We start from the raw sequence: 14,631 nt of genomic DNA, 5'->3' as shown, positions 1-14,631 counted from the left end.
ATAGTTATTTTTCATACAAGTTATGATACAGCTGGCTCACGAATATAAATGGAAACTCTCCAAATAGGAAGAGATAAATTAATGCGTGAATTGTTTGATCGATTTACGATTTGAAAGTCTCAATGTTTTAGAATGTGCACGAGCAAAATCCTTTTTGTTATTCAACAGTCTAAACGCGATGTGTTAACACAAGTGGCTATCAACGGAGTGATTCTGCGGCCCATGAAACAACATCTCTCTTCTTCTTTCGGTAAAGTCACGTAGAAGGGAAGTAATAAAATAATAAAAATAAAACAATAAATAATTATCACGACGTTTCGGCTACAACGCAAGCAGCCGTCTTCAGGTGACGGCTGCTTGCGTTGTAGCCGAAACGTCGTGAGAATAATTTTATTATGTTTTATTTTTATTATTTTATTATTTCCCTTCTACGTGACTTTACCGAAAGAACCAAAAAGATGAATCCCTGCAGTCACGAAAGCTTTAAATCGAAATTTAACATCTGTCTTCCTTCGCTAAGGTGCGGTCCATCTTTCCGTACGGGCAAGTCTTTTTAAATCCTTTATATTAAGTTCGCTTGCTTGCTTGCTTGCGCGCTTACGACCGTGCAAATCTTTCGGTCGTTTTTAACCCACTTCCCGTGATCCAATCGAGCTGACATTTTCCACACAGACTCGTTGTGCGTGACAATTTATTTTCGTGAAATTTTTTTCCAAAAATTTTACACTTTTTAGGAAAAAAAAATTATATTTAATTACCAATTGCTTAATGGTGGCAGGCAATCATCTGACCCATAGGTGGCAGCCATCTCAAGCCAGAGGACGAGAGGACTCTAGCCGCCACGCATATAAAGGATTTATAGTGAAAAACTTTGTTTTTACGGGTTAATTTTTTAGGTGTTCCATTTAAACGTACATTCCCTCCACGTGAACGCCTTTATTGTTAATGGACCAACTGCAGACAGCCGTGTAACAAAGGGGTCCAACTGGAACGAGAGGGAGCAATGCGTAGACACGGTGGTAACGGTGTTGCGTTCATCCAAATGCTTGAATGTCAAGGGCCGCCCTGTCCTGCTGTGGTACAAATGAAGTAAAATGACAGTATTTCTCACCGATATTCACATATCGGAAAGAGCTGTTATGCTATATTATATTATACGCCTGGACCGCCAGTGTTTGGCTTAGAAATACAATTTTTGTCAACACTGTACGGTATAATTCACGGAATATTTCCTTGCCAATTCCACACATTGTGTTGTTTAGCCAGAGCGGGGTGTGAATGGTTGGTAATGGGTGGATTGAACAAATGAAAACATTTTGGTTGAAGTGGAACTCTTAAACAGCTCTGAGAATCCAGGTAACTGTACTTAGCTTTATTGCCTTTGATATTGCTTACATATTTTTGTGACTCGTTTACAATATTACAATCCACAAGCATGTTTTTTTTGTGCGTAAAAAAATAAACTATTTTAATCACATTTCACAACCTTAGCAATGGTTCATTATTTAAAGAGAATCGTGAACTGTACGAACCAGTTATATTCCGTCATGCCTGTATTTATTTAAGTAAAATTTTAAGGAGGTGCATTTAGAATGGAGTGGTGGCGCAACGATTAGCGCACCGTGTCCTGGGCCCAGCTACCAGAATTCGTTTTCGGGCCATCAGTGGCGATTGATATGAGGCACAATTAGTTGAACCCTTAATTTCATGTTGGGTTTTTTTTCAGTCCAGTCTTTGGTGATCTAACTGTGGCGGCCATCAACTAATTCGATTTGAGAATTCGGCTTCATCGTGGGCAACAACAAAAAAACGAACCCATATTCTCGGTGGTAAATTGCCTTAGTCTCTGACACGGCCATTCAACCTCTGAGGTACAAAAATGAACACCAGGACGTGTCATGAAAAGTAGAATAATAACACCGTTAAGCGAGAAGGGAGGGGATGGATACGTGTACAAGCATTGTCTTGAGTCGTGCGTTACTCCACAACGAAAAACAATCCGTCACTTTTAATGTCTCTGGGAAGAATTCGCAGACTTTTCTAGGATGGCTACCTGAAAGAGAGGGCGATCTTCGTGGAAGCCAGGAACGAGTGGTAACCTCGCAGCCCGAATTGCCTCCCGAGATATCCGGCCTATCATTCCCTTCATGGACGTATTGCGCCCTCTGCTGGTACCAATGGGAACGTACACGCGATGTGTGCACGTTATGTACCTGCGTTAAACTTCTTTCGCACCGTACCTAGCCCGACCGTGCTAATCGCAGGTGTTGACATCACGGCTTGTCGCAGCCACATTGCGGTGGTTCGGTATTGATTGACAATTGTACAGCTCCGGTGGAGCTCTAAAGCGGCCGTACATTCCACAAGCACCGGACTGTTATTCACGTCATTTATACATTCTGTGCATGTCAATCCACTGCTGGATGAGGGCCTCCCCCGCGTCGTTATTTGACCATACTTCACCGCGCCGATCGGTGTGGCTGAGCGAGGCCGAGACCGAACAGCAGACGTTCAAGTGGAGTACAGCGGAATGTATTTGCCGCACTGCCCTGTTGACCACCACATAGTCCCCTGCCGCCTAACACATTCCTGCGGAGGGAGCTGGTAGGAACGTTGGGTTGCTCGGTCAATGGCCAGGGTCAACGGCGGCGTGGTGTATTCCGCAAATATGCCCGACTGTGAGGGCGGGCACAAGCCGGCGTGAGTAGGTTAAACGTTGAGTTTTATAAGGGCACCACGGGGTGACCAGCCCCTCCCCACCCAGCCCCACCCACCCCCCACCCAGCCCCTCCCCACCCTCCCACCCCCCACCCAGCCCCTCCCCACGCTCCCCACCCAGCCTCTCCCCACGCTCCCCACCCAGCCCTTCCCCACGCTCCCCACCCAGCCCCTCCCCACGCTCCCCACCCAGCCCCTCCCCACGCTCCCCACCCAGCCCCTCCCCACGCTCCCCACCCAGCCTCTCCCCACGCTCCCCACCCAGCCCTTCCCCACGCTCCCCACCCAGCCCCTCCCCACGCTCCCCACCCAGCCCCTCCCCACGCTCCCCACCCAGCCCCTCCCCTCCCTCCCCACCCAGCCCCTCCCTGCACGACGGACGGACAGACAAGACACAATAATCCCCTGTGGGCTGGTGTAACCAGGAGGTTCCTACCAGTATAACACTTGCTGTGTATCGTGGATGCCAATCCAAGCAATTTCCAGGCTCACCTCTAGCCTGCCTTGTGGCCATGTGGCCACATTGCGTTATTTGGGCATAGGCGCACATCTTCGTAGTCATATTTGTTTTTGACCATGGTTGCTGTGAATGAGGGGCGTGGTGGAACACGTCTTCATCCCAGTACTTGTGGGCACGATGACGAGTGGATCGTGAAGATGTATGAACGTCCACAGCTTGCTGGCCTGCCATGGTCGCAGGCCAGAAAGCGGAGTTCGTTTAAAAATGTGAATATTGGCATCGCTAAGCTGTCTTAAAATGTATCTTCCAATAAACCACAATTTACACACCCCCTCCCCTTACACTTGTCCATTTCAGCTCAAGTGTTCATTGAACTTAACTCCAACTCATACCCAGCCACTGTTAGCAGGTGTATCGTTTAATTAAGAGCTTGGACTACGTTTTTAATTATTTCTTTTAAAAATAGCCCTTGTAGTTACAGTCTCCCAAGTAATTGGGAAACATAGGTGAGTTTTCCCGAGCAACTATTCTTTTTGATCCGATTAGTTGAGCAATTTAACTGAAAATCAGTAATAGATTACTAATTCAGATAGCCCAGCTCTTAAGTTTCATGAATTCAGATGTAATGGTCATGTGACACATTGGCATAAAACACTTTTAAATCTGCTCGATCACATTTTTTTTATTTTATAAAGAAAATTAGCAATTATAAGGAAATAAAATTAACTCACATGAAAAATAATCACAAAAAGATAATTATATCATTGGGCCCACGTTACTTTGTCGGGAAAAGCATCCATAGCATGTTCCCGTAAGCTTGATGTTTATAAAGATTCCAAACCAACATTAATGCGGCAACGCTTATTTTGCAAATGGTTCAACCTAAGTGTCCTACAACAACAACAACAAGACATTGAACTCCCTCCCCCCATATTCTTGGTTCTTTCGGTAAAGTCACGTAGATAGAAAACAAAAATTAAAAGCAAAAAGCCAACGACGTTTCGATCGCAACACATGCGAGATTCTTCAGGTGGAGAGAATAGTGACCAGGACATTGCGATTCGATTTCATCATTATTTTTGTCCACATTTTTACCATCAGTTGCAGTTGTGTTCACACATCTACGCCTCTATTTAAGGAACGAAACTGGTGGACTTCTCCACAAATCTGGCTGTCGCCTGATGAAGCTGGTTTTAATTACTGGCGAAACGTCGTACTCGGATTGTAAATGTAGTGGCTTGGCTCTCCAACACACCGGTTAGTGCTGAACCAGTGAAGAATTGGCCACGTTCTGTTTACGTGACAACCCTTAATAGTTGTCTGTGTTGGGTGGTGGCGGATTTTAACGACACATTAATATATTTACGCGATCCAACCCAAAAAAAAAAACCTCTTATGGAGTTGCATTCTCGTACTGATTGTAATTCTGTCCTCCAGCTAAAATGTCAGAGTACACCATCTGCACATTCTAATTTACAAAGTGTTTTTTTTTTACTTTGTAAAAGCTTGTATATTCTAGATGTCACCACCACCGCTCTCCATGACAGAACATTAACAACTGGCCAGATCACACAATTGAAAATGTTTCAATGTCAGCATTGTGCCAATCGGCGAAAGGTGCGCGCCATTCCAAGTTGGAGCATGCAAACCACGGCGAAGAGAGACAGTTTTACCTCCATCACCACCGTGTGGAGTGCTCCTCTCGCAACTTTTTGACGGAGGGGACAACTCTTTGCGGAGGATGAGTTACACTACCGACTGGGGCTTGGAATTTATTTTGTCTGACAATTCGGCGATATGTAACATTGCCTCCAAACTGTACTCAGCCCCCAAGTTGAGACATTTACTGGGTGCAGTTGAGCTGACATTTATCGGTATTGAGTTTGGGACAAGTCTGCATGTTGATGGTGGTAATGACGAGCACATTGCTGCATAGAGAGGTAATGCATCTAAGCCCGTGCCTTACGCTCACCGTCTACATGTTGGCTTATACGACGTGTTCATGTTCACCACCGGGTACATATTGTTCACGAACTAGGTAAAGGTGCAATCCTGCAATTGCTTGCTCACGGCACTGCTGGCAGAAGGGCCTCCACTAATGGGCGCTTTAGAGAAACCACCTCGAGGGTACGTTTGCAAACTCTTCCACGCTAGATATGCGTCTTGGAAGAGGTGGGGTAACCTACACTTTACTCAATTCATACGCGATCCGCCCATCGACTGTGGCGTATCCATTTATATATCTGAGTGAACCAAGGTGGGAGATTGTACCGGCGACTTCTGCATTGCAAATGCAGCGAGCTTATCCATTGCACCATGGCGGTATCACACACTGCTCATTTTATGCTGACATGAAAACAATTTCAACGTGCAATTTGGCTAGCGGGTTACACATTACAAAACGGGGGGGGGGGGGGGGGGGGTGGCCAGGAGCTTCAAGGATTTTTCTTTGCGCACAAAGTACGAATGTGATAGTGAGGTCACAAGCCACTGTCCGCACGCATCACGCCGAGCCAAATCACTTCTTCTTTTGTTTGGCGGATAAGGCGACAGGGGCGGGCGGGCCGGCGTAGGTGCTGCTCAGGCACATGGTGGCGATGATGAGCAGTGGAACGAGCAGGTAGGGCAGATACACGGCAGCCAGGGAGAGGCGTTCGTGCACGTTGCTGGGGCCCACAACGCCCTTGGTGCCCGGGGGCACCGTGAAATCCTGCAGAAGCACGTGCGAGAGGATGGGCAGCAGCGAGGTGGCCACGTGGCTCGCGTAGACGAGGGCCGGGATGCGGATCCAGCGGCGGCCGCCTGGAGAGAGAACACCGGCACAGCACGCACGCGCACAGTGTATACTTCTCAAAAATATGAATGGGTGATATTCATGAAAAACATTAATTCACGAATACTGACCAAAGAAAAAACGATCAGTGATACATGATGATATTCCACTTCAGATGCTACCAATGTTCTGTTCTGGGACATGGACTAAGGCAAAGGGTGCCACGGTAGCCAGATGTTAACTACCTCGCCTGGTATACAGGAGGTTGTGGGTTCGATCCTGACCCCTGATGACTGCTGCTGTATATTTGGAGCTTGCATGTTCTCCCCGTGGTCGCGTGGATTTTTCCCTCCACATTCATTTCTGCTCCTGCTGTTGTGGAGTGACTCATGCAGCCAGCTATGGCTGCAGGGTTTTGGTAGTACATGTTTATGCCATTTATTGTGAAAATTCCGTCACAGTTCCTATGATCACTGTTTCATTGCTTTCATGGCTTTATTTTGGTGATTTCGAAAAGTGTATTGGTTTAGCCATGTTTGTTTGTTATAGTACAGAGTTAGACTGATGGCCTTAATCTAAGTTGTCTTGTGGTTGTTGGTTGTTTAACTTGCATCCGACTGGGATTTTTGCACACAGCGTTGGTGTACGGTGTTTTTTCTGCAATATTTTGCTGTATTCAATTGGATTTTCTGTTTGCACTCAGTCACATATTCACTTTAAGATGTTTTCTTGTTCATGTTTTTGTTTTTTGTTTGTTGCCGTTGCACCCGATTTAAGAGCCGAATGGCTCACAGGGCTATACCTAATAAATGAACTTGATTTCGAGTATTTGTCTGCGGTAAATGTCCCCACAATGAGCCATTTCGTTGGGCCATCATTTGTGGGCTGGGTCACTTCTGAAAAAAGAGCTACATAGCTCAGAGGGCCTTGCCTGGTAAAGCTAAATATAAATATTTGAGTGTAGTTTACAATCAAGATGGACAATGTTGTGTGTTCACTCACCCTTGTAGAAGGCATAAGCGGCAATGGGGAAGAAGGGGAGTTGCAGGAATATCTCACAGTAGATGAAGGTGAAGAACCAAGCTGGTGGATTGGCCATCAGGGGGTCCTTAAATTTCTGAATATACCACTTCATTGGATCGCTCAGCTGAAAATCAGACAGACGTACAAAATTAAACTTTAAAGAGCCCTTTTTGAACCGCGTAGACCAGGCATGTCCAAAGTCCAGCCCGCGGGCAGATTTCATACGGCCCACAGCTTCGGTCTTATAATGTGTTAGTTATGGCTCGCCAGCTCTGTCAGAATAAATACATCATAAAAGTCATGGAAATTTAAGGTATTCTATACAGTTTGTTCAATGTTATCTGACTGAATGAAAGGCAGAATTGCGTTTTTAGAGTTGTTCCCGTCTGCCTGAGTGGCTTATATTTGGTTACATTGTCATTTGAAAAATAAAGGTAATTGTGACAATGCAAATTGTTTTATAACAGTGTGTATTTCCACGTAACTTTTGTGGTTAAAACAATGTCAGAAGGAACTATTGGCCCCCGGGCATCTTCACTTTATCAAATGTGGCCCTCTTTGCAAAAAGTTTGGACACCCCTGGCGTAGACTGTTGGGGCAAGTGCTAATCGCGAGCAACCTCGCAAGGCCAGTAGGGCACACCAGTGCATGGGTCTGTATCAGGATTGTATGCTTTTCCCTCTGCAGTTCCGCTGTTTATACGTCACTAATTTTTAGGCCGAGTCAACCTAGGGCAGGGGTTCAGGAACCTGCGGCTCCGCAGCCGCATTTGGCTCTTTAAAGAACCGCATTGCGGCTCTTAAAATATTGAGTTTTTTTTACTGAAGTCCAGTTTACCATGGGAGTCCATTTACCATGGGAGCCCAGTTTAACGTGGAAGGCCAGTTTACCATGGGAGTCCAGTTTAACGTGGAAGTCCAGTTTAACGTGGAAGTCCAGTTTAACGTGGAAGTCCAGTTTACCGTGGAAGTCCAGTTTACCATGGGAGTCCAGTTTAACGTGGAAGTCCAGTTTACCATGGGAGTCCAGTTTACCATGGGAGACCAGTTTAACGTGGAAGTCCAGTTTTCATTTTCGGGGCAAGGCCCACTGAGCGTCTATGGGATGACGATGACTATGGGATGACGGCGTCTATGGGATGACGGCGTCTATAAGATGACGGCGTCTATGGGATGACTGTCTATGGGATGACTGTCTATGGGATGACTGTCTATGGGATGACGATGACTATAGGATGACGATTCGCCTCACGAGTCGTCGTTCATCTCTGACCACGAAGATGCCCAGGTGCCTCGCTCGCTCTGTCTCTCTCTGTGTCTCTGTCTCCCTCTCTCTCCGTGTCTCTCTGTCTGTGTCTGTCTGTGTCTCTCTGTGTCTCTCTCTGTGTCTGTCTCTCTGTGTCTCCGTCTGTGCCTCTGTCTGTGTTTCTCTGTCTGTGTCTCTCTCTGTCTGTGTCTCTCTCTGTCTCTCACTGTGTCTGTCTGTCTCTATGTGTCTCTGTCTCTCTCTGTTTGTGTATCTCTCTGTCTGTGTCTCTGTCTGTGTCTCTCTGTCTGTCTCTGTGTGTCTCTGTCTGTATCTCTGTCTGTGTCTCTGTCTCTCTCTCTCTGTGTCTCCCTCTCTCCGTGCCGCGTCTCTCACCAGCGACGGGATCGCGCCCTTGGGCAGCAGCGCCTGCGAGTCGAAGAGCAGCGTGATGGGGACGTGCGACGCGAAGTAGAAGACGAAGATCCACTCGAGCGCACGCAGCGCCGCCATCGCCTCCGATCCTCTCGCTCCCTCGCCAAAGAAGGGAGGGGGCGGGGGGAGGGGGACACCCCGCGGATCGATCCAAGCGACGGCGATTCCGTTGCCACGATTTTACCCCCACCTCGCGGATCGATTCACAGCGGCGGCGATTCCGATGCCACGATTTTACCCCCACCTCGCGGATCGATTCACAGCGGCGGCGATTCCGGTGCCACGATTTTACCCCCACCTCGCGGATCGATCCACAGCGGCGGCGATTCCGTTGCCACGATTATACCCCCCCCCACTACCTGGCCAAGGCGGGCTAAGTGGGGGAGGGGGGGTCACAACCCGCGGATCGATCCAAGCGACAGCGATTCCGGTGCCACGATTTTGCCCCCCACCCCCCGTCGCGATTCCACGCGTTGCTTGCTGCTGCTGCTGATGCTGCAGAGGTCGACGAGGGGGGGGGGGGGGAGAAATGTGACGTCACATGAAAATGCACAACTTTAAATAAATATAGAATTGTTATACCAACATGAATTGTTATAACACTCCTACAACATCGGAGTGCAGCGCCACATTAAATACGCACTACAATGACAATAGTTTAAAGCGATTTGAAGCATGTTTCGTTTTCAAAATGGAAATATGGTTTTGGGGGGGTGAGAGGGGGCAGAGCTTTGTGACGTCATAGTTGAGGGGGGGGGGGGTCTGACTCTTTGTGACGTCATGTGACGAGAGGGGGGGGGGGTCAAAAATCGTCAAAAATCGCGTGACGTCATTTATGGACGGCCCCCAAGAACAGATACTGCTATTTTAGTGCACACAAACGACAGGAGGTACAGGAGCCTGAATAGTGCCAGTTCAGTGGAGGTCAGCAGACTGATTCCATCATTTAAATCTATTAAAACCAACATGAAATACAGCCGCACCGCTCCTAACACCATCCCGGATCACGAGGCCAGATCATCCGCGGATTCCGCTCCGTTTCATATTTCTCCATCCCTCTCCCCAGGATCAGTCGCCCGGCATCGTAAATTCAACGAAATCTCATCACATATCGAGGAAGACAAAGTGCAATTGCGGACGCGTGCCTCCAGAGACAATTACTTGCCCGATCTAATTCTATTCTTGCGAATGATGGCAGTCATCTTCTTGGTTCTTTCGGTAAAGTCACGTAGAAGGGATTCTCACGACGTTTCGGCCACAACGCAAGCAGCCGTCCTCAGGCGAAGACCAGGGTCTGTCGGGGAGACAGCAGTCACGTGATTATTAGGAGATAGATGCCGATGGCGAGTTCTTGCTGCTGCCCACGACAAGATGGCTTCGGGAGAGAGTTCGTGTAGTTCTTTTGTTGCTATTTCCTCCTCCCGTGCAGGTGGAGGCGACTCACATTCGCACCGACCGTGGCTCGATTTAAATTTTAAATGTATGAAGGAAATGTGTGCTTCGGCGCCAACGGCGGAGCCAGGATTTTCAGGTCGGGAGGGCAACGAAAAATGATAGAGGAGTTGATAATTGGTTCTTTACCCTTCTATCTGGCAACAAAACTGACACCTTTTTGCAAGGAGTCATGTTTGCATAGACCGCAATACCTGCAGTCATAAATACAAACAAAAGACATAACTCTGATCATGTGCACTGTCCTTGAAGTTGATTGGTCCACACCCGAGACAGCTTTCCTTCGAGCCTAGTCTCATATGGGTTGGACCAGATGACGCCAAAAGGCGCACAACTCAAGGACAATGCACCATCAGAGTATGAGAGCTCGGGGCAAGCATCTACACTATGGGGACCTCATTTGCCAGTAAAAATATGATAATTGGTTCTTTACCCTTCTATCTGGCAACAAAACTGACACCTTTTTGCAAGGAGTCATGTTTGCATAGACCGCAATACCTGCAGTCATAAATACAAACAAAAGACATAACTCTGATAATGTGCACTGTCCTTGAAGTTGATTGGTCCACACCCGAGACAGCTTTCCTTCGAGCCTAGTCTCATATGGGTTGGACCAGATGACGCCAAAAGGCGCACAACTCAAGGACAATGCACCATCAGAGTATGAGAGCTCGGGGCAAGCATCTACACTATGGGGACCTCATTTGCCAGTAAAAATATGATAATTGGTTCTTTACCCTTCTATCTGGCAACAAAACTGACACCTTTTTGCAAGGAGTCATGTTTGCATAGACCGCAATACCTGCAGTCATAAATACAAACAAAAGACATAACTCTGATAATGTGCACTGTCCTTGAAGTTGATTGGTCCACACCCGAGACAGCTTTCCTTCGAGCCTAGTCTCATATGGGTTGGACCAGATGACGCCAAAAGGCGCACAACTCAAGGACAATGCACCATCAGAGTATGAGAGCTCGGGGCAAGCATCTACACTATGGGGACCTCATTTGCCAGTAAAAATATGATAATTGGTTCTTTACCCTTCTATCTGGCAACAAAACTGACACCTTTTTGCAAGGAGTCATGTATTTATGACTGCAGGTATTGCGGTCTATGCAAACATGACTCCTTGCAAAAAGGTGTCAGTTTTGTTGCCAGATAGAAGGGTAAAGAACCAATTATCATATTTTTACTGGCAAATGAGGTCCCCATAGGATAGAGGAGTTGTTAGTGAGTAAGGACTTGTCCCTTGCCTTTTATTAGACGATTGTGTGCGGCGATGGCGCAGCCGTCGATCGAGGGTCAAATTCGAACCGCGTCGTGTGATCGGCATCGTGCTCGCTCAATTCTGAGTCACTTATAACTGCTTTGCCGTTACTTACTACCAATTATGGACTCAGACTATTGTCCTATCATCTCATAGAGTCCCTGGCACGTAATAATATGCTACACAGTGGCAGTGGGGGTCACAGAATGCCGATGTATTACTAATAAACCCCAATGATACGATCGAAATTAGGGATTTCGATCGGATCATTGGGGCCTGCTGATGATGTGGGAGACTTCTTGCGGCCGCCCTACCTGTTGCCTGCCACCGTCAAGCCTAAACACAACCATCGCCGTCATCTCGGCGAGATGGGCTTCGTTAATTCGAATCCAGAACGAAATCTGTCGTAATAAACGCGTGCATTACAATTCACAAGCCTGCGTCGCGTCTTAGTTTGTGTGTGCGTTATCTCCTCGCATACGGTCACAATCACATACGCGGCACAAACAATGTCACCCCGCAATAGAATCCGTGTCGCAATATAATCCAGTGCTGCGATGTGAGCGATTGGTTCCCGATGCACCTGCGGTAGGTAGGTGCTGTCGATGGCAACATGCGCGCGTGACACGTGTGCAAAGGGCCAGTTTAATTTTCACCGAATATTTGTTTTAACGTGCAGCGAAAATTGCTTTTCGTGAATTTCATTAAACCACGCCACGCACACACACACATTAGCCGTTTGAAGATGGGTGGTCATGCTTCCCAGGTCCTTCACGGAGGCGATGATGAATTGTGCTTGGAGTTCGACACTTTGATGTTGAGGTCTCCTTTTTGTGCCGCACTTGTGATGAGGATGATTGCCTCTGATGTGGTTGGCCAGACAGAGTCCGGGAATTGGCATCTGTGTTCGGGTGGCTGGAAGTGATTTGTATGGAGAGCTGGTACCGGTGTGGTGTACAAAATGTATCACGGTAGAGCAGGGGTCGGGAACCTTTTTTGACTGGGAGAGCCATAAAATACAAATATTTCTAAATATATTTCATTGAGAGCCATATAGTATTTTTAACGTATAATAAATTAAATATGTATTACTTTTAATGCGACTTCTGGTGTTGCATGGTATTGCTGATGGCCTTGTAGTCTGGTTCGTACGTGGTGAGGTTGAGCTTCGTGCAGGCGTGACCCGTGAAATTAATCTTCAAAACTAATTTGTTTACTTTAAAATGACACGCTATTATTCAGCAATATCACAAGTATTTTAAAATCAGTTCCAAACTGAATTTTTTTTATTTTTTCAACTCAAAATTGTCTGGGAGCCATATGCCGTCACTAGAAGAGCCATATATGGCTCGCGAGCCATAGGTTCCCGACCGCTGTGGTAGAGTGTGCGCTTTTGATAGGCCTATTGCCTCGTGCCCGATTGCATAACAGTGGTGGGGAACGTCCGGCCCGCGGGCCGTGTGAGGCCCGCGAAATCATTTGGTGTGGCCCTGCCAAGGCAACCGCAGACGGGACTCGAAATTCAATAAATCGAGGAGCGAACCTGAAAAAGCAGTTGCGAGTAGCAACATCATCAATACGAGCTAACATCACACGCCTCGCCAAAGAGAAGCAGTTTCAGCCATCACATTAGGGGCGAGTTAATTAAATGTTTGACCAAATATAACAGCTGGCTAATTTTTAAGTTGATAATTTTGTATGGCCCGCGAATGATATTATAAATATCCAAATGGCCCTTGGCAGAAAAAAGGTTCCCCACCCCTGGCTTAACAGGTGCTAAAATCACATTGTGCCCGTGGGACTGCTGCCACTGGGGGTGCCCCCTTTCAATTGTCTGAGATGAGCTGTGATGTGTCGGCGGCTTATCGCGTGTAAAGACCTCCAAGATGCGCTGGCGTAAAGGAAAATGAATCATTATCACATATGGAAGCTATCTCAAGGTTGCCATGTTTGTTTGGCCATGTTTGTTTGTTTGGCCATGTTTGTTGTAGTACGGAGTTAGACTGATGGCCTTAATCTAAGTTGTCTTGTGGTTGTTGTTGTTGTTTGACATGCATCCCACTGGGATTTTTGCACACAGCGTTGGTGTACGGTGCTTTTTCTGCAATATTTTGCTGTCTTTTCTTGGATTTTCTGTTTGCACTTTGTCACATAGTCACTTTAAGATGTTTTCTTGTTCATGTTTATGTTTTTTGTTTGTTGCGGTTGCACCCAATTCAAGAGCCCCATGGCTCACAGGGCTATACCAAATAAATGAAACTGAAAAAACTAACCTCTTGGTTAGATTGGGAAATGTTTCATCACAGGCCTGACATGTCTCAGTCTGATTAAGGCCCGATCCTCATTTGCCAGTAAAAACAAAAAGGATGAAAACCTCCGAGTTTTTTTTTCCACGACCTTCAACTCAACCAGGTCATGGAGGGTCGCGTGATGCTCGTTTTAAAGATGCCCTCACACCCGACGTTCAGAAATTCCCAACCGAAAAACAATGCCAACCTATGATGATTGAAAATGGGCCTATGTTAAAGAAAATAAAAACGCACTGAATACTATTGTAAGCTTGCGTGACCTGTACTTCATGTGAAACATAGCAGTGTGCATTGCTCTCACACCAAACGTCTTGTTGTTATTCATTTCAGCACGAAAATTACTTTGCTAATAAGATTGCACGCAGACGGAGAAAATGCCACGTCAATTACAGTACTAGGGGAGAGTTATAGGAGGCCTGATTGACATCCACAGCCCATGGCTTGCTCACATCACTATTGGTATGTTGCCTTTTATGACATTGATGTGTGCCAGATTGTGTCTGGAATGGCTCCCAGTATTAAAAATGTTCCCTTGGTCTTGGCGTTTATGGCGATTTAAAGCAATGGATGATACGAGGTGCCACCGTGATGGAAATAAATTTAACTAAAACTCTGTCATCTTGAGCCACGTGACGTTATAGACGACACACACGCAGCGATGTGAATGGAGACGTCAATGCACCATCAGTGTCCCCGCAGGCAGCAATAGGATTCTTATCATTCTTAGCATTGGACAGGGAGCTTAGATAGGCCCGGCTGAGGGTTCGTCAAAAAAAAACAGAGAGATATAAGAGACAAAAGCCAGACTGTCGTGAAATGTCGCTGTGCCACCGAGATCAGTAACACAACGCGGGTGGATTAGCTTCTTTCAGCATGCAAGACATTTCCTCCCCGCAGGCTCAATTAGGAACGCGTCTCCAACTGCCAATTAGTAGAGCATTAAAACAA

The 14,631-nt window shown here is 46.8% G+C and overlaps 1 protein-coding gene across 1 annotated transcript; it reads right to left on the bottom strand.

Moving 5' to 3' along the window:
• Window positions 1-3,845: 3,845 nt before the first annotated feature.
• TMEM97 (transmembrane protein 97) lies at window positions 3,846-8,781 on the bottom strand. The gene is made up of 3 exons (XM_061562171.1): window positions 8,616-8,781; window positions 6,954-7,098; window positions 3,846-5,980 (listed from the first exon to the last, which is right to left on the bottom strand). Exons 1-3 carry the CDS (start codon window positions 8,730-8,732, stop codon window positions 5,697-5,699), a joined length of 546 nt encoding a protein of 181 aa, XP_061418155.1. The 5' UTR covers window positions 8,733-8,781; the 3' UTR covers window positions 3,846-5,696.
• Window positions 8,782-14,631: the final 5,850 nt, after the last annotated feature.

This window comes from Lethenteron reissneri, chromosome 28, assembly GCF_015708825.2.
Source record: "Lethenteron reissneri isolate LAM-NWPU_2019-01 chromosome 28, ASM1570882v1, whole genome shotgun sequence".
Classification (NCBI taxonomy): Eukaryota; Metazoa; Chordata; class Hyperoartia; order Petromyzontiformes; family Petromyzontidae; genus Lethenteron; species Lethenteron reissneri.
Note: the sequence above shows the minus strand (reverse complement) of the source record. Positions and strands in the feature narration are given on the sequence as shown.